At 48.0% G+C, this 27,502-nt stretch overlaps 1 protein-coding gene across 13 annotated transcripts in view; it reads right to left on the reverse strand.

Annotated features, from left to right (window-relative positions):
* Positions 1 to 27,502, reverse strand: part of LOC135557576 (afadin-like) — a 127,564-nt gene that overhangs the window by 47,887 nt on the left and 52,175 nt on the right. For 6 of the 13 annotated variants that reach the window (XM_064990986.1, XM_064990976.1, XM_064990981.1 and 3 more), the window contains exons 2-13: positions 18,694 to 18,889; positions 18,006 to 18,118; positions 16,519 to 16,673; positions 16,171 to 16,331; positions 13,090 to 13,247; positions 12,140 to 12,227; positions 11,745 to 11,903; positions 9,664 to 9,708; positions 8,798 to 8,892; positions 8,420 to 8,673; positions 4,106 to 4,175; positions 669 to 760 (exon numbers count right to left, since the gene is read on the reverse strand). In XM_064990986.1, the coding sequence (XP_064847058.1) occupies positions 669 to 760; positions 4,106 to 4,175; positions 8,420 to 8,673; positions 8,798 to 8,892; positions 9,664 to 9,708; positions 11,745 to 11,903; positions 12,140 to 12,227; positions 13,090 to 13,247; positions 16,171 to 16,331; positions 16,519 to 16,673; positions 18,006 to 18,118; positions 18,694 to 18,889 (1,586 nt within the window). The remainder of the gene's footprint in view (positions 1 to 668; positions 761 to 4,105; positions 4,176 to 8,419; positions 8,674 to 8,797; positions 8,893 to 9,663; positions 9,709 to 11,744; positions 11,904 to 12,139; positions 12,228 to 13,089; positions 13,248 to 16,170; positions 16,332 to 16,518; positions 16,674 to 18,005; positions 18,119 to 18,693; positions 18,890 to 27,502) is intronic. The other 7 variants (XM_064990978.1, XM_064990984.1, XM_064990977.1 and 4 more) reach the window with 3 other exon arrangements.

The raw sequence follows: 27,502 nt of genomic DNA on the forward strand, positions 1-27,502 counted from the left end.
ACATCTCAGTGGTCTGTCTGTATTATTGATGAGGGGACCCAGTACAGCTCAGTGGTCTGTCTGTATTATTGATGAGAGGACCCAGTACAGCTCAGTGGTCTGTCTGTATTATTGATGAGAGGACCCAGTACAGCTCAGTGGTCTGTCTGTATTATTGATGAGGGGACCCAGTACAGCTCAGTGGTCTGTCTGTATTATTGATAAGGGGACCCAGTACAGCTCAGTGGTCTGTCTGTATTATTGATGAGGGGACCCAGTACAGCTCAGTGGTCTGTCTGTATTATTGATGAGGGGACCCAGTACAGCTCAGTGGCCTGTCTGTATTATTGATGAGGGGACCCAGTACATCTCAGTGGTCTGTATTATTGATGAGGGGACCCAGTACAGCTCAGTGGTCTGTCTGTATTATTGATGAGGGGACCCAGTACAGCTCAGTGGTCTGTCTGTATTATTGATGAAGGGACCCAGTACATCTCAGTGAGGAGAATTGAGCTGTGGCTGGCTCACAAGGCGCAGATAAGGTGTCTGACAGGCAGAGCGTGACAGAGTTATGATGTGATGCTCTCTAGGCAGCACCACAACAAACACATAGATGGCTCTAGTAGCAGTTGACCGAACTATTAGGATTTAATTGACGACAACGGAGATTCCAGATTTGTGTGTCTCACCTGCCGTCCTGCTGCTCCCCGCGGATCATGGGTTTGACCATGCCCCTCTCGCTGCAGTTGGCTGAACGCTCCATATCCAGCTTACCTGAGCTCTGCAATGACACAGCAATACACAGTATGATGGAATGTTCTGCAGCCCAACAATGATGCTGATGGCACTATCATCCCTCTAACACGCACACACCCACCCCAAATCACTTTTTTTTTAAAGACATGAGACGTACAGACTAAAGTGGAATGGCGACCCCGACCTGGGGTATACAGTTGAAGTCAGAAGTTTACATACACTTAGGTTGGAGTCATTGAAACTCGTTTTTCAACCACTCCACAAATTTCTTGTTAACAAACTATAGTTTTGTGCATGACACAAGTGATTTTTCCAGCAATTGTTTACAGACAGATTATTTCACATATAATTCACTGTATCACAATTCCAATGGGTCAGAAGTTTACATACACTAAGTTGACTGTGCCTTTAAACAGATTATGTCATGGCTTTAGAAGCTTCCGATAGGCAAATTGACATCATTTGAGTCAATTGGAGGTGTACCTGTGGATGTACAGTGGGGCAAAAAAGTATTTAGTCAGCCACCAATTGTGCTAGTTCTCCCACTTAAAAAGATGAGGCCTGTAATTTTCATCATAGGTACACTTCAACCATGACAGACAAAATGAGGGGAAAAAATCCAGAAAATCACATTGTAGGATCTTTAATGAATTTATTTGCAAATTATGGTGAAAATAAGTATTTGGTCAATAACAAAAGTTTCTCCCTTTATTGGCAATGACAGAGGTCAAACGTTTTCTGTAAGTCTTCACAAGGTTTTCACACACTGTTGCTGGTATTTTGGCCCATTCCTCCATGCAGATCTCCTCTAGAGCAGTGATGTTTTGGGGCTGTTGCTGTGCAACACGGACTTTCAACTCCTTCCAAAGATTTTCTATGGGGTTGAGATCTGGAGACTGGCTAGGCCAATCCAGGACCTTGAAGTGCTTCTTACAAAGCCCCTCCTTCATTGCCCGGGCGGTGTGTTTGGGATCATTGTCATGCTGAAAGACCCAGAGCCACGTTTCATCTTCAATGCCCTTGCTGATGGAAGGAGGTTTTCTTCATTCAAAATCTCACAATACATGGCCCCATTCCTTCTTTCCTTTACACGGATCAGTCGTCCTGGTCCCTTTGCAGAAAAACAGCCCCGAAGCATGATGTTTCCACCCCCATGCTTCACAGTAGGTATGGTGTTCTTTGGATGCAACTCAGCATTCTTTGTCCTCCAAACACAACGAGTTGAGTTTTTACCAAAAAGTTATATTTTGGTCTCATCTGACCATATGACTTTCTCCCAATCTTCTTCTGGATCATCCAAATGCTCTCTAGCAAACTTCAGACGGGCCTGGACATGTACTGGCTTAAGCAGGGGGACACGTCTGGCACTGCAGGATTTGAGTCCCTGGCGGCGTAGTGTGTTGCTGATGGTAGGCTTTGTTACTTTGGTCCCAGCTCTCTGCAGGTCATTCACTAGGTCCCCCCGTGTGGTTCTGGGATTTTTGCTCACCGTTCTTGTGATAATTTTGACCCCACGGCGTGAGATCTTGCATGGAGCCCCAGATCGAGGGAGATTATCAGTGGTCTTGTATGTCTTCCATTTCCTAATAATTACTCCCACAGTTGATTTCTTCAAACCAAGCTGCTTACCTATTGCAGATTCAGTCTTGCCAGCCTGGTGCAGGTATACAATTTTGTTTCTGGTGTCCTTTGACAGCTCTTTGGTCTTGGCCATAGTGGAGTTTGGAGTGTGACTGTTTGAGGTTGTGGGCAGGTGTCTTTTATTCAAACAGGTGCCATTAACACAGGTAACGAGTGGAGGGCAGAGGAGCCTCTTAAAAAAGAAGTTACAGGTCTGTGAGAGCCAGAAATCTTGCTTGTTTGTAGGTGACCAAATATTTATTTTCCACCATAATTTGCAAATAAATTCATAAAAAATGCTACAATGTGATTTTCTGGATTTTTTTTCTAATTTTGTCTGTCATAGTTGAAGTGTACCTATGATGAAAATTACAGGGCTCTCATCTTTTTAAGTGGGAGAGCTTCCACAATTGGTGGCTGACTAAATACTTTTTTGCCCCACTGTATTTCAAGTCCTACATTCAAACTCAGTGCCTCTTTACTTGACATCATGGGAAAATCAAAAGAAGCCAAGACCTCAGAAAAAAATTGTAGACCTCCACAAATCTGGAAAATCCTCCCAAGGATGAACCAAACACCTGAAAGTACCACGTTCATCTGTACAAACAATAGTGCGCAAGTATAAACACCATGGGACCACACAGCCGTCATACTGCTCAGGAGGGAGACGCGTTCTGTCTCATAGAGATGAATGTACTTTGGTGCAAAAAGTGCAAATCAATCCCAGAACAACAGCAAAGCACCTTGTGAAGATGCTGGAGGAAACAGGTACAAAGGTATCTATATCCACAGTAAAACGAGTCCTATATCGACATAACCTGAAAGGCCTCTCAGCAAGGAAGAAGCCACTGCTCCAAAACCGCCATAAAAAAGCCAGACTACGGTTTGAAACTGCACATGGGTACAAAGATCATACTTTTTGGAAAAATGTCCTCTGGTCTGATGAAACAACAATAGAACTGTTTGTCCATAATAACCATCGTTATGTTTGGAGGAAAAAGGGGGAGGCTTGCAAGCCGAAGAACACCATCCCAACCGTGAAGCACGGGGGTGGCAGCATCATGTTTTGGGGGTGCTTTGCTGCAGGAGGGACTGGTGCACATCACAACATAGATGGCATCATGAGGTAGGAAAATTATGTGGATATATTGAAGCAACATCTCAAGACATCAGTCAGGAAGTTAAAGCTTGGTAGCAAATGGGTCTTCCAAATGGACAATGACCCCAAGCATACTTCCAAAGTTGTAGCAAAATGGCTTAAGGACAACAAAGTCAAGGTATTGGAGTGGCCATCACAAAGCCCTGACCTCAATCCTATTGAAAGCGTGTGTGAGAAAGGAGGCCTATACTCAAGTTACACCAGCTCTGTCAGGAGGAATGGGCCAAAATTCCCACAACTTATTGTGGGAAGCTTGTGGAAGGCTACCCGAAACGTTTGACCCATGTTAAACAATTTAAAGGTAATGCTACCAAATATGCTCAATTAGTATGTAAACTTCTGACCCACTGGGAATATGATGAAAGAAATAAAAGCTGGGGGGGAGAAGAAAAAATCACTAATATTCTGACATTTCACATTATTAAAATAAGGTGGTGATCCTAACTGACCGAAGACAGGGAAATTTTACTAGGATTCAATGTCAAGAATTGTGAAAAACTGAGTTTAAATGTATTTGGCTAAGGTGCATGTAAACGTCCGACTTCAACTGTATGGACACATTGATACAGAGGACCAGGGTAGTTAACGTACCTTGCTGGCGGGGAGGGCCGTCCCACTGTGAATGTCCCCTTGCAGGTCAAAGGTCGTTTCAGAAACACTCCTGCGTGAAAGGTGGACAGAGAGAGAGAATGAGAAAGTGACAGAATGGGAGCTAGGGACGGAAGGACGGACAGGGGGGAGAGACGGACGGACAGGGGGGAGAGACGGACAGACAGGGGGAGAGACGGACAGACAGGGGGAGAGACGGACAGACAGGGGGAGAGACGGGACAGGGGGGAGAGACGGACGGGAGACAGATGAAGGAGACGGACGGGAGGGGGGCAGACGGGGGGTGACGAGACGGACGGAAGGGGGGGGGAGACGGAGGAGGGACGGACGGACGGGGGACAGAGACGGACGACAGAGACGGACGACAGAGACTGACGGACGACAGAGACTGACGGACGGACGACAGAGACTGACGGACGGACGACAGAGACTGACGACAGAGACGGACGGGGGACAGACTGACGGACGGACAGAGTCTGACGGGCGGACGGGAGAGGGACAGAGACTGGCGGACGGGAGAGGGACAGAGACTGGCGGACGGGAGAGGGACAGAGACTGGCGGACGGGAGAGGGACAGAGACTGGCGGACGGGAGAGGGACAGAGACTGGCGGACGGGAGAGGGACAGAGACTGGCGGACGGGAGAGGGACAGAGACTGGCGGACGGGAGAGGGACAGAGACTGGCGGACGGGAGAGGGACAGAGACCAGTGGGACTGACGTGGGGGGAGAAGGACAGAGACCAGTGGGACAGACGTGGGGGGAGAAGGACAGAGACCAGTGGGACTGACGTGGGGGAGAAGGACAGAGACCAGTGGGACAGACGTGGGGGGAGAAGGACAGAGACCAGTGGGACTGACGGGGGGGGAGAAGGACAGAGACCAGTGGGGCTGACGGGACGGGACGGGGACAGAGACCAGTGGGACTGACGGGGGGGGGAGAACGGGAGAGAGGGACAGAGAGCATCAATAAGATCAGGAACAGAACTCCCAGAAGGCGGTGGGAACTTCCATTACTGAGAAGAAATGACCTGAATTGATATAAACATGCACACACACACAGTCACATGCTGTACGTACACACACTGCCATCCCAGGACTGGGACAATCAACAGAAAGCCAGAAATTCCCTTTCATTGGCCTTATCACTGCAAATGAATGACTAGAACACGTTTATCTAAATATACCCTTGCACTACACTTGAATTAAATCCAGCTAACCACATTAGTGGTGACATGCAATGACAGGCCGGGAGCTACACAGTGTGGCTGTGTGAGAGAGCTGTCTGTTCTTAAGAAAAGGCCTTAGAATTTCCCATGCTGCCCCATGATGAAGCAGCCATATTGTCTGCCCTGAGGGAAACGTGACAGTAGCCCTCACTGAAAGCTGTGTAATTGACCATAGGGCACTGATACAGGATAACTGTGTACCCACTTATTCAGTCAAAAGCCTTTTAAATCACAAAACGTTCATACATCATGCAAACCACAGTCTGTGTTTGAACTACCTTGGTGTCATTTGATTTCCATTAGTGTTCAAAGCAATGGAATTATTGGATGCAAGCATGAGGTCCCATTGCAAACACACGTGGCCCAATGTACAACAAGCAAGAAATCCACCAGAACCATCAGAACTGTCACAAAAGCTGAAGCCCTTCAATTCTCGTTGCCACAATTCCTCCCACTCCCTCGTTCCCGTTCTCCTCTCCCACCCAGACGTAATCCTCTCCAGCATCAGGCCACAGCATTAACAGCGGATTAAGGCTACATCCACAACCGTAAATTCATTCACCAGCCAGCCTGCCGTTCAGTCCAAATGTCACACATCAAGTCAACGTGGCTGGTTAAATTAACATCATGGGGATTCTATCATTCGACTAAAAGCCCAGATATACACCGACTTAATGACCCTCGAATTACTGTACAGCTAAAACCACATCTAATTCAACGCCACAGCCGGTCTCCAACCGCCAAATGCACTCTAGAAGCCTAACGACTGATAACAACATGCTAATGTGGTCAATATTTTTGACGAGTCCTCATACAACTACTGTCAATGAGGGGCTAGAAAGTCCTTCTCCCGTCGTCTTCTACAGTGTACAAGCCTCTGTGCTGGAGACCGGCGCAGCTGAAGTCCACTTAAATTGACACATTCTCCTCCTCTGTGGGACGGAGCCGAGATCCCAGGCCCTTAACTTCCATTTTTAACCATAAAAGCCTGGACTCTCACTCACCTGGCAAGTGAAGAACCCACCGGAGCGGCCCCCTTCCTGTACCCTCTGTGCTGGTCTCGCTCTCTGGGTGGAGTAGGGTGCATAGTGAGCACGGAGGCTGCATCAGTGATCGGTGTATATATGTGTGTGAGCGCATGTGTGTCAGGCTCCTGGTCATCCCTCCCTCTTCAATGACAAGGCACTTCAGGCCACACCCCAGCCAGTCAGCCAGATTTGAGTCCCTACAACAGCCCCGATGTACCAGTCCCTCGCCTGCAATAACTCCACCCGTTACCCTTTTCTCCTTCTTGGGACTCTCTCTCCCTCTTCTCCCTTCCCTTCCTTGAATACACTCTCCCTGCCTCCTCCTCTCTCTTCAGCTCCCTCTCTTTCCTCTTCTCTCTGCAGAGTTAAATTACAACTAGAGTTGCTGCGCTCAGATGGCTCCTCCCCCTCATGCCCATGTGGAATCTGTTTCCAAGGCAGCGGTGTGGTCAACTCCAGGCCTCAAGTCACATCCCACCGCCAGACACTCTCTCTCACACACACACACACAACCTCGAGAAGGGTCAGAACCCTGGAAATAGAATTCAGCAGCACTGACTTCTCTGATGCAGACAGAGACAGCAGTAAAACCACAGCTTGAGAGAAGTTATACAGCGGTGGCGAGGACACCTGACAGGATATAGGCTCTGATCAAAGCTTCAACTATCAGAGGAAATCCCATGCACCGAGGTGTACTGAGTTCTGGACCTGAATCACCAGTAGGAAGTAGGAAGGCCATGGGCTGGGTGACAAGGTTACAAGATGTCTGCATTCCAAATGGCACTTTCGACGAACGTCGAACCTTCGACACTAACAAAAAGAGATATAGGAAAGACAACGAAAGACAACAACTTACGCACTACCACTCATATCCACATTAATATAGCCAGTTAAATTAGATCTTTAGAAAAAGGAGCGGCGCTGTGATAATGTGTTTTAACTAGTTCTCTGTCTGAGTAACCTCTGGTGGCAGAGCCTTCCACCATGACATGGCTCTACACGTAACTGAGCGAAGCATTCAATCTGTTGTTGGTTTGGGTCCCGTGAAGAAACCCCGTGTCTGGTGGGTTATATGCATGTCACTCTGTTTGAAGTGTACGCAAACAGATGATGCAAGTGGTGAGGCATTTTCAACACGCAGGTTTCTTAAAGAGACTCGGAGAGAAGAACAGCACATTTCTCCTCAATCAGGAAAGACGATCACGCGCGTCTTTGATGTTATTTCTGTGCGTGCAGCTTTGCTTTGAGCCAGCTGCAGCTTTGCAGCTTTGCTTTGAGCCAGCTGCAGCTTTGCAGCTTTGCTTTGAGCCAGCTGCAGCTTTGCAGCTTTGCTTTGAGCCAGCTGCAGCTTTGCTTTGAGCCAGCTGCAGCTTTGCTTTGAGCCAGCTGCAGCTTTGCTTTGAGCCAGCTGCAGCTTTGCTAGGTCGTTCTTTGCTGCACCTGACGATATTACCTGACAGTAATCAAGAGGAGACCAGCGCCTGAACAACTAGTACAGTTGATCTGTGTCAAAAATGCAGAACAGATTTTTTTAATAACAGACACACCCCTCCCAATCTTCACAACAACATGGTCAATATCACTTGGATAACTGACTTCCAATGTTACTCCTGGGAGTTCAACTTCTTCAACGGTCACACCTTTAACGCACAACTCCAGGTTGAGGTCGAAGAGAACGCTTTGAACCAAATACAATGATCTGTGATGCTTTTGCAATGCTAAGCACTATATAGGGAACAGGCTTCCGTTTAGGCTGCACCTGATGTCATCTCTGGTGGCTGGCACGTGTAAATAGGAAGCTGTGCTGGTGTGTTCAGAGGACTGAGATGAGAGCCACCTTCGTGTTCCTCTGTCACCAAGCTGAGGGACAGATCCTGAGTCTGATGACACTGGTTTCAGCAGGTCACTGCTTCCTGTCCCTGGGCCTATTCATTCAAAGCCATTCCTGCTATCACCACTGGGATGAGAGACCTAGCCACCAAGTGAGTGTGTGTGTGTGTGTGTGTGGGCCCACCTGTGTCAACAGCCGTGTCTCCACCTACCCTGACTTGTGCCTTCCTCTCATCATCGGTCCGGGACCTCCCTTGCCCATGCTGTGGTCGTAGCTAGGGTCCACAAACTTGAAGACGTGGGAGGCGCCGAACTGAAGTGTGGCTCCGCTTCGCAGCACAGTGGTCTCGGTGACACGCTGGCCGTCCACGTAGGTCTCAGCCTCCAGACTGTGTGGCGTCACTGTCACCAGACCCTCTGTGTGCATCAGTTTGCAGTGGTGGGGCAGGATACCTGGACCAAACAGCTGGAGACAAAATACACTTGGTATCACAACATCCTTGACCTCAGCTAACTTATAGTCCAGTCTAGGCTTGTAACTTACAGCTAGGTCAATGTAGCACGTGACCACACACAAAAAAGGTCCTTACCTGGATGGAGCCATCGTCTGTCGTGTCTGAGCCCAACTCAGTGACACTGTGCTGCAGACGGTAGAGCTTTGGTTTGTCCCTGGAGTCGGAGCCGTCTATGGTGGAGACCAGGAGATAGTCAGTACACACAATATGGAGAGACACACACACTCACGACACAGAGACAAACGCGCACTACGAAGCACAGCAGGAGACACACACTACAGTGTGGGGATTTGAGTTGTACACCTCACACACAATACATACACACGAGGGGAAAGAGACATACAAGACCATGTATTCCTAACAACCACCAGTAGATCAGATCAGTTGTGCATTTTGATTAGTAAACCACATATTTTAGTAAAAGCAAGCAGGAACTTAGTTAACATGTTAAGCCAAACAATATTGGTCATGGGCCTTAAACGTGGCCTCATGCAAAGGAGCTGCATTCGCGCGGCAAGCCTTCACACAACCTCGCCCTAGACAGTGAGGCCATCCTCTGACTGGCTGAATCATGGCACAAAAAGACATTCAGGAAAGTAGCATTTAGTTGCCCATAGACACTGATCTCAGGTCTGTTGTGCCGTTTCCCCTTAATAGTTATGGTCAGCATTTTGGGGGTGGAGAAGCTGATCAGAGATCTGTGTCAAAGGGCAACTTTTGAGAGTGGGTAGAAGTTGAACCTAACCACGGATGCGATCAGATCGTTTTCCATCACTATAACGGTCAAAAATAGAATACTCAATCTTCAGGGTAATCTGATCCTAGATCTGTAGTTATGGGCAACTTCTACCACAAGCCAGCTTGTTTCTAGAGAAACACAGCAGTAGATGGGTCTGGTGATGAGTGGAGGAGAGGCATGTGTGGTGGGTAGGCAGGTTTACCTTCCAGGTGCTGATACGTGTAGTAGCCATAGTGATTTCCCCTCCCTAGGTGAGCAGACATGCAGAGGAGGAGGCCGCAGTAGGGACAGACAGAACAAACACCATGCCAGAGGAGGCCAGGAGAGAGGACACACACACACACACACAGAGCAGAGGGTGAAAATGTTGCAGCAAGGAGAAAATGCAGCGCCATTCTTCGCCTCACACACAGGCCCCAGAGTCCACACACACAGGCCCCAGAGTCCACACACACACACACACAGGCCCCAGAGTCCACACACACACACACAGGCCCCAGAGTCCACACACACAGGCCCCAGAATCCACACACACACACAGGCCCCAGAGTCCACCCACACACACACACAGGCCCCAGAGTCCACCCACACACACACACACAGGCCCCAGAGTCCACCCACACACACACACAGGCCCCAGAGTCCACCCACACACACACACAGGCCCCAGAGTCCACCCACACACACACACAGGCCCCAGAGTCCACACACACACACACAGGCCCCAGAGTCACACACACACACACAGGCCCCAGAGTCCACACACACACACACAGGCCCCAGAGTCCACACACACACACACAGGCCCCAGAGTCCACACACACACACACAGGCCCCAGAGTCCACACACACACAGGCCCCAGAGTCCACACACACACAGGCCCCAGAGTCCACACACACACAGGCCCCAGAGTCCCACACACACAGGCCCCAGAGTCCACACACACACAGAGGCCCCAGAGTCCACACACACAGAGGCCCCAGAGTCCACACACACACAGAGGCCCCAGAGTCCCACACACACACAGAGGCCCCAGAGTCCACACACACACACAGGCCCCAGAGTCCACTCATACACACAGGCCCCAGAGTCCACTCATACACACAGGCCCCAGAGTCCACTCATACACACAGGCCCCAGAGTCCACTCATACACACAGGCCCCAGAGTCCACTCATACACACAGGCCCCAGAGTCCACTCATACACACAGGCCCCAGAGTCCACTCATACACACAGGCCCCAGAGTCCACTCATACACACAGGCCCCAGAGTCCACTCATACACACAGGCCCCAGAGTCCACTCATACACACAGGCCCCAGAGTCCACTCATACACACAGGCCCCAGAGTCCACTCATACACACAGGCCCCAGAGTCTACACACACACAGGCCCCAGAGTCCACACACACACAGGCCCCAGAGTCCACACACACACACAGGCCCCAGAGTCCACACACACACACAGGCCCCAGAGTCCACACACACACACAGGCCCCAGAGTCCACACACACACAGGCCCCAGAGTCCACACACACACAGGCCCCAGAGTCCACACACATACTTGTGTGACCATGCAGTGAAATAGTCCAAACACACACCCAATTCAGACTTCCACACACAGACACACAGCTTTCCCCCAAACACTCAACACACACCCTGAATCCCTCATGCGGAAAGAAGAAAACCCTAACCTGGGAGACATGCTCTTTTGTTGCAATGCACTCAAACGGATCTCAAACCTTCAAACCGAATCTCTTAAGATACCTGAATAACTTGTAACTACTAAATAAATCTCTGACGAGGTTAAGTTGGTTCTGAGAGACAGGGTTAGTTAACTGTATGGGTGATAGGTTGGTAAGGACAGCATGGAGGGTAACAAGCAGCTGTTAGGGCCAGCCCAGCAGTGAGGACTGGCCAAGTTACTGGACAACATCTGAGCACTAGCTAACTTAGACTTGATGTATTCTCTTGGTGGAGTGGTACAATAAACTGGGCAGGAGATGCTTCTAAGGCCCACTCACTCACCTTGTTAGAAGAGACTACAGAGAGTTCAGGGCATCAGCATGTCTGATCCATTCAGTATATTGCCTACACTGCCGCTACATGTGTGTGAATGTCAGTGCACAAGCACACAGCCATTACACGGTTCTGTTGGCTATGTGAGTAGAACTGGGCCTTCCTTACAGAATGTCTGTGCTCTCGTGTTCGGTGTCAGCTGGGAATGTGTGTATCTTCAAGTGTGTGTCTACCTGTATCGATGTGTGTGTGTGTGAGATGCACCTGGGCTGAGCTCCACCAGGTAAGGCAGTTTCTCTGGGGGTAGAGAGCCGTACAGGGGCCCGTCCATGCCCTTCCCTCTGAGGCCCTTGTCCTCTGGTTTCCGGCCCTTCTTAGGCACGTAGTCTGGAGGTCTCTTCTTCAGCTGGAACACGAGGGCTCCTGAAACAACACAAGGAGCTGCGTTATGACCCAGAGCTACCAGGAGAGGGCAGTACAGACGGGGGACGTCGTATAAAAACACAACACATAAAGACAATGAACTAGTTCGGGGAAAAAAAAATGTATGAACAAAAACCTCAACAACCAAGTCGGTTAAAACTAGCTTTTGGTTGTTCTTGTAAGGTCAACTCCCTTTAGAGCGGCACGTTTCATTGAGACTTCTGCGTCAACACTACCTCGGTCGTTGGGCCAGTCTCTGAAGATCTGAAGAGGACACTCCGTATCGTCCAGGACGATCTCCTTCCCAGACTTGTCATCTGTGTGCTGCAGGACCACAAAACACAACCGTAAAACCACCACACGTTCAACTGGAAGAGTGACATATCAACACGCATCGACTTGTGACCATACAACCATGGCTTAAATATAGTGTCGCGTGTACAGGGTGTACATAGGATGTGTTCCAAACCATTTGATTATTGCCCATTAGAACATAAGCCAATAAGTGGCTGCTCTCCCTTTCCCTTGGTAGGTCTTCCCTCCATGTCTCCTGCACGCACCAGACATGACCTCTCCCTCTATTCCCGTCCAACCCTTCCTCCCTCCTCCACTCCCTAATAAATGGTCTCTCCCTCACATCTCTGCTGTAGTAATGACTGACTGTCCAACACGCTGGTGAGAAACATGCGCTGTCCATGTCTGGTCACAGCAGTTTGATGTTGTATATATTAACGGCAGATGGACGGCTGGAGAGAGGGGGAACTGAATGGGATTGGCTGTGACTGGAGCTGTCAGGCGGCAGGGATAGGAGGTGTGTGGCGGCGAAGGTCAGCACTTTAGCGTGGAGATGTCGGTCACATGGTGACAGGAGAGATTAGGCCAGCCATTCTGCTGCTACTCTGTCATCCCTGCCCGGGACTCCCTACACACACACCTGCTGGCCTGGCACTTTGAAGAAATGCAATTAAATTACAACCAAACAGATGACTGTGCCAACAGTCCCTTTCCCGCTTTAATCTGACAGACGACTAGGAAGAGTGTGGATGGCTAGATGAGACTCAGAGTTGAAACAGGAGGGTTGGCGCTGGGTCGGAATGAAAGCTCTCCAGGACCACATTTGGCTTCCAACGGGGGGGAGAGTAAGGTCTAGTTGTTCTTGGTAAGGGATGGGGGTGCGGACTCTTACCCTGGCGATGCAGTACTCCCGGGGGTTCTCCTTCTCCAGGCCGTACTTCTCCAGGGCCTCCACCACAGCAAAGTCTGCCATGTCTGTCGTGGACAGCAGGATGGTCTTATAAGGAATGTTGGGCTTCAGACTGTCTGCATAGATCCTCAACGTTCCCCCTAAGAGACAGAAGCAGGAGTTGGGAGTCACACACATTTTATCATGCCACATCTGTACTCAATATATTTTGTTATCCTTTGGCAGGAATATTCCACATAGCAGCATACCTCACCATCAGCACACTGTCACACACACACACATTCTTTTCTCTCTCTATCAGACTACAGACTGGCTCGGAGTTAACAGACAGGGATGTAGGTCTAGGACGCTTGCCCATTTCACACAGGGATTTACTCCTCTGGATTGGGACTAGAGAGAGAGAGAGAGAGCGAGAGAGAGCGAGAGAGAGCGAGAGAGAGCGAGAGACTGAGGAGGAACTGGGAAGGGGGTTTATGTCCGTGTCAGATAGATGGCATTTTAGCTGGGAGTGAACCAGCAGACCAGGCCAGAGGGCTTATGGTTCAGGCCTCCAGATTACATAACATCTGAGGTCTGGATATCCCTCAATAGGAGAAAGTCTGGAAGTTAAAAATAAATAAAAAGTAAATGCAGAAACAGCCTTTGTTCAAACATACTTCCAGAAGTAATCAAGGCACCCGTGTAGTGAAGAAATGTAAAGGTCTTTAATGTTGGATATGACCGTGCCAGTAACCGCAGCACCAGTTAGCCCTTAACGCTCCAGATTACATGAAAACAGCCTCACCAGCTCTGCCAGGGTGAGTAAAATGGTCAGTGAGGTTCTCTCATTTGTGTCTGGAAGGAGATAGCAAGCTAGACAACGTTAGCCGGTTGGCTTGGGGTGCTCGACTGCCGTTGAGAGGTCAGAACTCCCAGATCAACCCTACTCCTCAGCCAGAGCGTCCAGTGTGTGAAAACTCTGAACTTATGAAGAGACAATCTGACAACGCTCTGATTTTATGAACGACCCAGAGCGCACTGACACACTGGAGGCAATTTACGTGACCCTAATATTACCTTCTCCCTGCCCATCCTAAGTTTGCTTGCTCCATGTTACCAAGAAACCCACAAGAATCCTCATAACCCTCCTGGAAGGCCAATCACAAGCAACAATGATACTATATATCAGAGCATGCCTCCATGCATGTTCATTTCTACATTAAGCCTAGTGTCCAAACTCATCTCTTTCCTTCAAGACGCCACTCACACTGAGCTCAAAGATGGACCTTCGTATCTGCTAACAATGGATGTTGAATCTCTTCACAACAATATTGTACAGAATGACAGTCTGGATGCTTTTAAGCATTATCTCCAACTGAGGCCAGAGGCAAGTACGCCCTCTGCTGACTTTCTCCTTCAATTAACACTTTTCCATTTATTTTATTTTGTATTTTTTTTACTGGAACCTCTAGGCAAGTCAGTTAACAACAGGGATGCAAACCGAGCGTTAAAACAAGTCTCTCACCAAAGCTAAACCTCCGGAACGAGAAAGACTTCTCAAACAGACACCCACAGGCTTCAAACCCACCAAACCAATCTACTCTCCGAACCACCACAGCAAGGAGGCAGCCAGGGTTCAGGATATCATTAAACACAATTGGAGTATCATCGAAAGTGATCATAAGTTGATGTGTTCTCTGAACCAGCAGCATTTCCTTACAGAAGGTCCCCTACCTTCAAGGATACGTTGGTGCGCAGCGACCACACCCCCTTAACTAAGCCAAGTTGGCTCCCCAAGCAACTTCCCATGTGGCATCTGCAAATCACATTGTAAAAACAAATCCGTTCAGGGACCGAGAGTCTGTCGAGTGCAACACCACATGTGTGTGGAGTGGTTGGAGTTCCCGTGTGGGTGTTTTTACACAGGAGGACAGGGGATCTTTAGACTGGATCTTTAGAATAAGGGCCACTGCATTGCCAGGTGTATATGAGGAAATTAAGTATTCTCCCTTCCTGTAAGACGTGTCAAATGTTTTTGTTCTTCATTTTGTTGTTCTCTATTCAGAAGTTTGCTAACATGAGCTCGTGTACAGTTTGTTTTTTCCTTTTATGATATTGCATTTCATTTGGTGGTGTTGCATTCTCCTTATCCCATGTTTATTCTGTTCCTCTTTGCATCTTGAAGGTGTTTTTTCCTCTTTATCAATTACAATGAATTGAGTCACGTCCTGTGAGAGTTGCCATATAAACGTGTTTTGTCCACCACTATTCTTTGTCACCCTGATGAAGGCTGTTGTCGCTCCGACGAGTCGTTCATTTATTTTTGCCCTACCTAGCCGTAATGCATTAAAGGCTTTTTACATGGTTTCACTACATGAGAGCTCCTTGACTACTTCTGGAAGTTTGTTTGCACAACAGCAGTTTACTATCCAGTATCAACTTCTGTTTGTTCCATAGTATTTTACCCCATGATCAAAGAGCACCTCGTGGAATAACGATAAATCAAAGAAGCCCTCCCCTCATGTGTCTAAGTAAAGACGTGGCCAGAGGTAGAAAGTTGCCCCTAACCTCAGATCTAGGATCAGATTAAACTAGATTAAAAACAAATATTTGTACTTCTTCTAAACAACACTTGAGATCAACACATTTTTAAAACAGTTATGTCAGTGTCACCACTTGACCAAAACAGATTTGGGATAGAGTTCGGCCTGCAAAATAAAAAAACTCCCGCGGACATTTTTGGTGTCTCTCCCATGGTTGGCAGAGGCTGTAAGCCATTGGGAACAAGATGTGAGACCTGGCAGTGCCAGCCAGTGTGTGGTGTTCACTGAGGACATGGGCTAAAGCAGATTAGAGTGGCCCCCTGCTCTGTCTGGCCCAGGCCTTATGTAATTACAGTATGGAGACAGGGTGTTCTCTCCTGGCAACAGATAGGACCGGGACAAGAGACAATGGATTTGGACTGGCCTATAGGCATATCTCGCTCTCTCTCACACACTAACAATGGCTCAGCTATCACAGTGTCCTATTCAAATCAAAGTAACACATTTTAAATTGGTAGATCCAGGAGTCCAGGGACCCTACCAGAGTCGGGCCTGCCGTCGCTGCTGCGGAACTCCTGCATCCTCTTCTCCAGTTTCTGCTGCCTCCTCCTCTTCATCACCACCTCAGGGTTAGAGATGGTCCTGGTGAAGCTGTTCTCCGGCATGTCCTTGTACACCTCCGCCGCCAGTCTGGAGTTCTCTCTGGAGGAGCAGGAGAAACACAACACTCAGAAGTACTCCACTGCAAACCTACTCACAGAAATATATTTACTTTACCATGCAGGTTACTTCTTTATACACTATCTATATCTATCTATCTATATACACACACACATCCATGTGTATATACACACACACACACACCTACAAGTGACATTGCACTCCTTACCCATCTTCTCTGTTCAGTGCTTGCTCATCTCCATCCGGAATGTGAGCCTCCTTCTCTCTCTTCTTCTCCTTCTTCTTCTCTTTCTTGGACAGTGTCCGTTTGAAGTTCTGGATTACTCCCTCCTTCTCCCTCTCCGGGCCGTTGCTCTGTATCTTCTGTTGTGAGAGAAAACAAGAGGAAGCGAGAGAGACAGACAAGGGGAAAGGTTACGATAGGTGAGAGGGTGTGAGGTTTGTTACTAAGTGTTTTATTAAGGCGATCAGTGGTATTAGGGGGCCCGAGAGGGGGACTGGCTGGGCTGAGGGTCTTAGTGACCCAAGGCCTCCACACAGAGTTGGAACGGGGCCAACTTAACACCTAGAGCCTGAGGCCTAGGGGTCTGGGCACCACTCTACCAGCCAGCCGAATAAAACCATCAGCTGACAGACAGAACAGGGTGAGAGTTCAATCAAAAGCCAAAATGTGAACTTACTTGGCCAAAGAAAGCAGAGAGAGCGAGAGCCTTTTCAGAGGGGATCAGTTAGAGTCTAAATCCCCATAAAGCATTAGATGTGTTAAAGCCTTCCAGAAATGCCCTGTCAAATGGCTGAGCAGAGGACTCTTCTGAGAAGACTCGATCTCTTTCCACTCCCCAAAAGCACTCCTGATCTCCTATCACTCATTCACACACACATTTCAGCCTAAAAGCCTTTTGGGGAGCCCTCTATGTACCTCTAGTAGCAGATGCTTTTAGGAGGCGAGGAGAGGTGCTGCCATTATGAGGAGATAAGTGTAGTTTAAGATCTGCTTCCCCTGTGATGACTGGAGTGATGACTGGGTAGGAGAATTGTGTGTGTGTTTTATAGCTCTTTTACTGCTCCCCTGGGCAGAGGTGGTTGATTATCCTCACACTGGTCAGAGTGTAGCCACTCATCCCAAGAGATGAAACACACATAACTCATTCACATCTCACACAAACACCCCCCCCCCCACACACACACACACTACTGCTTTTATATCCTGGGCCAGGGGGGAGAACATATTTGGCTGAGGAAATGGAAACCGGTTCGGGGAGCCGAGCTACTCCAGGTCAAGTGGCACAGTACAAAATAAAAACAGTTGCATCTCTCTAGGGTGCTAAAGAGCACTAAAGAAGTTTCAGAGCAGGAGGCACTTCATTGTATCAGAGGATCATAGGAACTAACAAGATCATAGCAGTGGACTTGACAGTTGGGTATTTAGTTACAGTTCTACAGAGGCAGAGCAATCTGATTGTGTTGTCATCACGAGGGTCCTGCAGTGCAGCAGTTTTGAGTCATTTCACTGATGCCAAATCTAAGAATAGACTGGGTCCATTACTCTTTTCCAATGATGCAACGCACAGTCACAGGAATCCCCAAATCCCCACACCATATAGTCCAGTACTTGCTTTATGTCTAGCAGAAGCATACTGGAAGCCAGGCTTGCTTGAGACCGCTCTGCTCCTTGTTGCTGCTGTCGTCACTCACCTTGGGGATGATGTCGTTCTCGTTCTTGAGGACGAAGCGTCCCTCGCGGTCGTCTTTGTTCCAGTTGAGCTGCACCACCAGTGGCTTCTCATCCAGGTCCAGCTTCCGTTCTTCTGCCAGAGAGAGAGAGGGGGGGGTCAACCACTTAACACACTGCTTGACACCCTGCTAGCCCACACTATACAGCCAGCTTAGCTCGCTCTGGGCTGTATACTCTCATTTACCATAAATAAACAGAATAAGCTTAGGATAAAGTATTAGGATGCGCTTAGGATATGGCATTAATGATTGACAGACAAATGTAGTAGGACTGTGGAGATTTAAAATATGACTATATAAAAGCACAACTGTACTATGCAGGCACACACACGTACAGTACACGCTACTCCTCCCTCAATATGAAGAGATACCAAAGCCTGGACTGAGGGCTGCTGATCTCAAGGCCCCATTAGGCACCATGGGAGCTGGACCCTGCTCTCCTGGCTTCTCTGTAGTGCAGGCTAACAGTCTTTGTCTCGTGACCCAAACAGAGAGGCTCACTCAAACCACATATCCAAACAAATAAGCAACCTGATGTTGAATGTTAGCAGTCTAATGCTGGGTGTGGTCAACCATAATACCTGTTTAATAACCTTGGTCTACTTACAAAACAACCCACCGAAACACACACACCCATCCTTCCACTCACCCCCGCTGACGTGGACCTCGTAGAGGGAGTATTTTGGCGAGGAGAGCATTCTCATGTCGGGCCGGAACTTCTCGGCCAGCGTCTCGATGACGTCCTGAGTGGTGGCCGTGGAGGACACGCGGATGCACTTGGTGGCAAAGTTCCCCGCCACGCGGTCCTGGAAGTAGAAACGCATCACGCCGTGGAACTCCAAGTCCTGAAAGAGAGGGAAGATGAGAAGAGAGAGGGGTGAGGGGTCATTCGTTTCAATTCACAGCTGAAGACCTGAAGGGCCAAGTTTGGCTTCATCCTTCCTTTCTCACACTTTCATAAGAAACATTTCATGCTACACCAACACTGAGCGTCTTGAAAAATCAAATTTTTCACCGGAGTAAAAACATAGATTTTGTTGAACGCAGCCTTATTTTGACACCAGTAACCTCATAACCAACCTGCAGCTGAAATTTGAGCGATATTTCTTGGACAAGATAAGAAGTAAAGGGAAGAGGAGAGGACGGTAGTCGGGGGGGATAGCTGCTCCTGTTTCTAACTCACCACGGAGAGAGAAGGATAGAAGGAGATGGAGGGAAGAGAGAGGGAAGACTCTGGAGGAACCTGCTCTCCTTGTTTGTCTGGACAATAGAGAAGCAGGCGCTCCGTAGCTACAGTGACTCAGCAATAGCCAGGAAATGTACACAGACATGGAATCCACAAGTCAAGGCCATCCTATTTAACTATTTCTGTACATTTACTATATCCACGTATTCGTCAGATATACAACAAATATTCTATCCACATACTGTCCACAATGTCTATAAAAATCACACACGCACAGTATATACATATATATTTATACTCCGGACTCTGACATTGCTCATCCTAATATTTCTATATTTCTTAATTACGTTCTTTTATTTTTAGATGTGTGTATTGTTGTGAATTGTTAGGTACTACCTCACTGCTTACTTTCACTGCTATGCGGATGACACACAGCTGTACTTTTCAATGAAACATGATGAAGCCCCAAAATTGCCCTTGCTGGAAGCCTGTGTTTCAGACATAAGGAAGCGGATGGCTGCAAACTTTCTACTTTTAAATTCAGACAAAACATAGATGCTTTTTCTAGGTCCCAAGAAACAAAGAGATCTTCTGTTGAATCTGACAATTAATCTTAATGGTTGTAGTCGTCTCAAATAAAACTTTAGGACCCTGGCGTTACTCTGGACCCTGATCTCTCCTTTGAAGAACATATCAAGACCATTTCAAGGACAGCTTTTTTTCCATCTACGTAACATTGCAAAAATCTGAAACTTTCTGTCCAAAAATGATGCAGAAAAATGTATCCATGCTTTTGTCACTTCTAGGTTAGACTACTGCAATGCTCTACCTTCCGGCTACCTGGTAAAGCACTAAATAAACTTCAGTTAGTGCTAAATACGGCTGCTAGAATCCTGACTAGAACCAAAAAATGTGATCATATTACTCCAGTGCTAGCCTCCCTACACTGGCTTCCTGTCAAAGCAAGGGCTGATTTCAAGGTTTTACTGCTAACCTACAAAGCATTACATGGGCTTGCTCCTACCTTTCTCTCTGATTTGGTCCTGTCGTACATACCTACACGTACGCTACGGTCACAAGACGCAGGCCTCCTAATTGTCCCTAGAATTTCTAAGCAAACAGCTGGAGGCAGGGCTTTCTCCTATAGAGCTCAATTTTTATGGAATGGTCTGCCTACCCATGTAAGAGACGCAAACTCGGTCTCAACCTTTAAGTCTTTACTCATATGATTGAGTGTAGTCTGGCCCAGGAGTGGAAAGGTGAACGGGAAGGCTCTGGAGCAACGAACCGCCCTTGCTGTCTCTGCCTGGCCGGGTCCCCTCTTTCCACTGGGATTCTCTGCCTCTAACCCTATTACAGGGGCTGAGTCACTGGCTTACTGGGGCTCTCTCATGCCGTCCCTGGAAGGGGTGCGTCACCTGAGTGGGTTGATTCACTGATGTGGTCATCCTGTCTGGGTTGGCGCCCCCCCTTGGGTTGTGCCATGGCAGAGATCTTTGTGGGCTATACTTAGCCTTGTCTCAGGATGGTAAGTTGGTGGTTGAAGATATCCATCTAGTGGTGTGGGGGCTGTGCTTTGGCAAAGTGGGTGGGGTTATATCCTTCCGGTTTGGCCCTGTCCGGGGGTGTCCTCGGATGGGGCCACAGTGTCTCCTGACCCCTCCTGTCTCAGCCTCCAGTATTTATGCTGCAGTAGTTTTGTGTCGGGGGGCTATGGTCAGTTTGTTATATCTGGAGTACTTCTCCTGTCCTATTCGGTGTCCTGTGTGAATTTAAGTGTGCTCTCTCTAATTCTCTCTTTTCGCTCTCTCAGAGGACCTGAGCCCAAGGACCATGCCCAGTGACTAGCTGACATGATGACTCCTTGCTGTCCCCAGTCCACCTGGCCGTGCTGCTGCTCCAGTTTAAACTGTTCTGCCTTATTATTATTGGACCATGCTGGTCATTTATGAAAATTTGAACATCTTGGCCATGTTCTGTTATAATCTCCACCCGGCACAGCCAGAAGAGGACTGGCCACCCCACATAGCCTGGTTCCTCTCTAGGTTTCTTCCTAGGTTTTGGCCTTTTTGGGGAGTTTTTCCTAGCCACCGTGCTTCTACACCTGCATTGCTTGCTGTTTGGGGTTTTAGGCTGGGTTTCTGTACAGCACTTTGAGATATCAGCTGATGTGCGAAGGGCTAAAGAAATAAATTTGATTTGATTTGACTGTTGGGGCTAGGAACACAAGCATTTCGCTTGTGTATGGGAGCAAGAAAATTAGACTTCGCTATAAGTGTTGCGTCTAATAGCAGAGCACACTTCCACTATAATAGCATACAGAGCTCATTTCCCACCACCCCTAGACCCCTGACCACGTCAAGCTTGGAGATCGCCCTTGGTCAAGTGGCAACGATCAACATCTATAGGCGCCTGTCATTTCTAGCTAAACCGGCCTTTTGTGGACAGTTTAGACAGGATGTAGAATGGTGGTAACAAGTGTGATCATTATAAAAAAAGGGCCTTAGGAGAGAGTCGGGGGCAGGAGGACAGACAGGCCTACTAATGCTCATCATATGACCTAAAAGGAAGGGAGGTGTGCAGGTAGCAGTCTGTGTGTGGGTGTGTGAGAAACAGCCAGCTCAGCCTACCTGCTCCTCTCCCAGGCAGACTACACTCCAGCGCTCCTCTCAGAGTCTGTTCAGCTAAGAACAGAAATAGCCCTACATGATCACATAGGACCTTGTCGTGACAACTGCACTCCACACAGGTGAAGCCAGGGACAACATACACAGCACTCACAGGTCGCATGATGTTTATACCCAAACAATAAAAAGCCAGGTGATCATCTTCCACTGGGCAGTCCACTGGTCCAGTATGATCTGGTCTTCCACTGGGCAGTCCACTGGTCCAGTATGATCTGGTCTTCCACTGGGCAGTGCACTGGTCCAGTATGATCTGGTCTTCCACTGGGCAGTGCACTGACCAAGCATGATCTGGTTTTTCCGTGTCAGCTGTGTCCAATCCCTCAGCATGTGACATCACATCAGCCTCACCCCATGGGCTCATGGGCCACAGACACTCATTCTTGGCCAATGAGAGCAGGAGGAATGAGTGATGTCAGGCCAACCAGAACAATGGATGTCAGGAGAGTCACCGTGTGTTTCCTCACCTCTGAGAAAACTTCCTAAAACCCCCTGCTCAATATGGTGTGTGTGTGTGTGTGAGAAAACGGGTGAGCGTTGTGTGAGTGAGGGTAATATACAGAAAGAGTCGCACAAAGATATCTATATGACCTCATTCCTAACCTGTGACTAGGTGTTCATCTATTGGTTTATTTACAGACCCAGAATGCACCTGGGAGAGCTCAGCTCACACACACCCTCCTATTACAAGAAACACAGCCCTGAGTCATGATGAGTCTCATCCGCACTCACTGACCATGCAAAATCAAGACATACACAGGCAGCAATGTCCTTGAAGTTAAAGGAGTGGACTTGACAAAAAGGCAGAAAGGCGAGAGAGCTGTGGTGTGGCCCTCTGCATGCTGACTGCATTTAGTCATGGACTTAACCAGCTAACTCACCCACCTCAGGCCTGCCTCCACTGACAGACGGAGACAGACCGACAGTCTACTCTTTGCTCCGAGGGGCCCAGACTGACTAGTCTCTCTCTGACAGAGGCCTGACCCGAGCCTCATAGCAGAGGTGATAAATCAGCTTCACTCCATTATAGCTCCTTTCATCCCTCGACTCGCTTCACATTCCCAAAATCTCCCTGCCTCCTCATGCGCAGCGTTAATCTGCTGATTTATGGCCCCCACACTCCTCCTCTGTCCCTGGGCAAAAATATGGCTGCTTTCATCCTCACCCGGCCTTCTGGAAAGCCATGTGGAGGAGAGATATTAAAGAGTGGGATGGGGGATATTAGAAGGGAACTTAAACTATAGCTGATCAGGCCAGGGAGGCTCTCTGGACCTGGCTGGTGATTGAATATAACAAGAGAGACTTGTCTTGGGTCCAGGACTGCAGAGCAGACTGATGGGTTTGAGAGACCGTGCTGAAGTTATGATGACGGCCAGTATAGTGCACATACAGTGTGACACACATCAATCAACTGACATCAATGCAGACAACAATATGCTAGAGCTTGAAAGAAAAGCTCCATTCGTAGACACCACAGTAAAGCATCTCTGAAGAAATCATTTCAAGTCTTTTGAAATGAAGAATGGGAATTGCAACAAGCAAAAGGAGTTACATAACTAATTCGGTAATACTAGATTGCTTTTCACCACATCACTGTTGTCATCTTTCCCATTTAAATATACAGCCTGCAGTTCCCCATCAGCCCAACAGGTGGCACTGCCAAGTCAATGTACACTGGCAGGTCATTTGAACAGTAACAAAGCAGGACTGTAATCAACAAAGGCTTGTTAGCCACTGCATGATGAGGTCTGGATGTTAACAATCCCATGGGGAATTCAGCCCACCCTGACTCAATATACCTGTACAGTTCAGCTCCCCAGAAGACGAGAGCAGAGGAGTAAAGGCACTTTCATCAGCACAGGAATATGTCAGAGGTAAATATATATACACACACACACACACACACACACACACACACATACACACACACACGGGAGGGATTATATATATAATAAAAAATAAAAAAGGTCAAATCCCATCTCTCCCTCCCGTCCATCTCAAGTTACAAACAATGTAGACAGAGACCCGTTTTAAATACAGTGTACAAAACATTAGGAAACCCTTCCTAATATTGAGTTGCACCACCTTTTGCCCTCAGAACAGTCTCAATTCGTCAGGGTATGGACTCTACAAGGTGTTGAAAGTGTTCCACAGGGATGCTGGCCCATGTTGACTACAATGCGTTCCACAGTTGTGTCAAGTTGGCTGGTAGTAGATCTCTACTCTGAATAGGTTGTTCCATCTCAACTGGATTGAGATCTGGTGACTGGACAGTAAAGCAAGTAGCTCCCGTATGCTGAATTCCTGTCGTGTTTGTGGAACCATTCCTGGACAATCCTAGCCTTGTGGCATGGGACTTTATCTTGCTGGGAAAAAAAGATGGATCCATTTGCAGATGGATACACTGCAGCCATGAAGGGACTAACCTGATTGGCGATGTTCAGATATCCTGTGGCGTTCAAACGTTGCTGCACTTTTATCAAGGGACCCAATGTGTGCCATGAATAAAACACCCCACACCACCACCAGCCTGCAATGTTGACCAGCCTGCATGCCTCCCATTCGCATGAAACATACAACTCTCCTTCCATGGCCTCCAACTGCTTTTAAATGCTAGTAAAACTAAATGTATGCTCTTCAACTGATTGCTACCAGCACACGCCCGCCCGACTAGCATCACTACTCTGGACGGTTCTGACTTAGGTATTTGTAGTTGTCCACCTATTCTAGGTGTCTGGCTAGACTGTAAACTCTCCTTCCAGACTCACATTAAGCATCTCCAATCCAATATTAAATCGGCGTCCTATTTCGCGACAAAGTCTCCTTCACTCATGCTGCCAAACATACCCTCGTAAAAGTGACCATCCTACCGATCCTGGACTTTGGCAATGTCATTTTCAAAATAGCCCCCAACACTCTACTCAGCAAACTGCATGTAGTCAATCACAGCGGCATTCATTTTGTCACCAAAGCCCCATATACTAACCACCACTGCGACCTGTATGCTCTCGTTGGCAACACCCACCCGTAGCACACGCTTCAGCAGGTATATTTCACTGGTCATCCCCAAAGCCAACACTTCCTTTTATATCTCCTTCTCTAACTTTAAGCATCAGCTGTCAGAGCAGCATACCGATTGCTGCAGCTGTACACAGCCCATCGGTAAATAGCACACCCAACTACCTCAATTCCATATTGTTAATTGTCTCCTTGCTATATTGCACCCCAGTATCTCTACTTGCACATCATCATCTGCACATCTATCACTCCAGTGTTGACGCTAAATTGTAATTATTTCCCCCCTAAGGCCTATTTATTGCCTTACCTCACTAATCTTCTACATTTGCACATTGTACAATTTTTTTCTTCTATTGTGTTATTGACTGTACGTTTGTTTATGTGTAACTTGTTTTTGGTCACACTGCTTTGCTTTATCTTGGCCATATGGCAGTTGTAAATGAGAACTTATTCTCAACTGACCTACATGGTTGAATAAAGGAAGAATATATATATTTTTTTAATCAGGAACCGGGATTCATCGGACAAGGCAATGTTTTTCCAATTCCCCAGAGTCCAGTGTTTTCGTTCCTTTGCTCACTGCAACCGAAGTTGCTTGATTTTTGTGGCACAAGGTCATCGATGACTACCATACACCACGTGTCAAGGTACGATGAGTTGTGCATTCTTTTATGGGTCTTTGGGCAGCAATGTTGTACTGGACGGTCAGTTTAACTGGAGCCCGTCTGTGGCTCTGCACAATGTGTCAGCCTCCTTTGTCCTCTTTCATCAATGACCTGTTTTCTACCACTGGCCTGCCGTCGGCTGGATGGCCTGCCGTCGGCTGGATGGCCTGCCGTCGGCTGGATGGCCTGCCGTCGGCTGGATGGCCTGCCGTCGGCTGGATGGCCTGCCGTCGGCTGGATGGCCTTTGGGTGGGGGACCATTCTTTTTTTTCATTTTACCTTTATTTAACCAGGTAGGCTAGTTGAGAACAAGTTCTTATTTGCAACTGCGACCTGGCCAAGATAAAGCATAGCAGTGTGAACAGACAACACAGAGTTACACATGGAGTAAACAATAAACAAGTCAATAACACAGTAGGGAAAAAAAGAGAGTCTATATACATTGTGTGCTAAAGGCATGAGGAGGTAGGCAAATAATTACAATTTTGCAGATTAACACTGGAGTGATAAATATTCAGTTGGTCATGTGCAGGTAGAGATATTGGTGTGCAAAAGGGCAGAAAAGTAAATAAATAAACAGTATGGGGATGAGGTAGGTAAAATTGGGTGGGCTATTTACCGATAAGACTATGTACAGCTGCAGCGATCGGTTAGCTGCTCAGATAGCAGATGTTTGAAGTTGGTGAGGGAGATAAAAGTATCCAACATCAGCGATTTTTGCAATTCGTTCCAGTCACAGTCAGCAGAGAACTGGAACGAAAGGCGGCCAAATGAGGTGTTGGCTTTAGGGATGATCAGTGAGATACACCTGCTGGAGCGCGTGCTACGGGTGGGTGTTGCCATCGTGACCAGTGAACTGAGATAAGGCGGAGCTTTACCTAGCATGGACTTGTAGATGACCTGGAACCAGTGGGTCTGGCGACGAATATGTAGCGAGGGCCAGCCGACTCGAGCATACAGGTCGCAGTGGTGGGTGGTATAAGGTGCTTTAGTGACAAAACGGATGGCACTGTGATAAACTGCATCCAGTTTGCAGGGGAGAGTGTTGGAAGCTATTTTGTAGATGACGTCGCCGAAGTCGAGGATCGGTAGGATAGTCAGTTTTACTAGGGTAAGTTTGGCGGCGTGAGTGAAGGAGGCTTTGTTGTGGAATAGAAAGTCGACTCTAGATTTGGTTTTCGACTGGAGATGTTTGATATGAGTCTGGAAGGAGAGTTTGCAGTCTTCCCAGACACCTAGGTACTTATAGATGTCCACATATTCAAGGTCGGAACCATCCAGGGTGGTGATACTAGTCGGGCGTGCGGGTGCAGGCAGCGAACGGTTGAAAAGCATGCATTTGGTTTTACTAGCGTTTAAGAGCAGTTGGAGGCCACGGAAGGAGTGTTTTATGGCATTGAAGCTTGTTTGGAGGTTAGATAGCACAGTGTCCAAGGACGGGCCGGAAGTATATAGAATGGTGTCGTCTGCGTAGAGGTGGATCAAGGAATCGCCCGCAGCAAGAGCAACATCATTGATATATACAGAGAAAAGAGTCGGCCCGAGAATTGAACCCTGTGGCACCCCCATAGAGACTGCCAGAGGACCGGACAGCATGCCCTCCGATTTGGCACACTGAACTCTGTCTGCAAAGTAGTTGGTGAACCAGGCAAGGCAGTCATCAGAAAAACCGAGGCTACTGAGTCTGCCGATAAGAATATGGTGATTGACAGAGTCGAAACACCCACAGAAAACTGTTGAGCTTGAAAAACCCAGCAGCGTTGCAGTTCTTCACACACTCAAACCGGTGCATCTGGCACTTACTGCCATACCCTCTTCAAAAAGGCACCTAAATATTTTGTCTTGCCAATTCACCCTCTGAATGGCACACATACACAATCAATGTCTCAATTATCAAGGTTTAGA

Source organism: Oncorhynchus masou, chromosome 16 (genome assembly GCF_036934945.1).
Source record: "Oncorhynchus masou masou isolate Uvic2021 chromosome 16, UVic_Omas_1.1, whole genome shotgun sequence".
Lineage (NCBI taxonomy): Eukaryota > Metazoa > Chordata > Actinopteri > Salmoniformes > Salmonidae > Oncorhynchus > Oncorhynchus masou.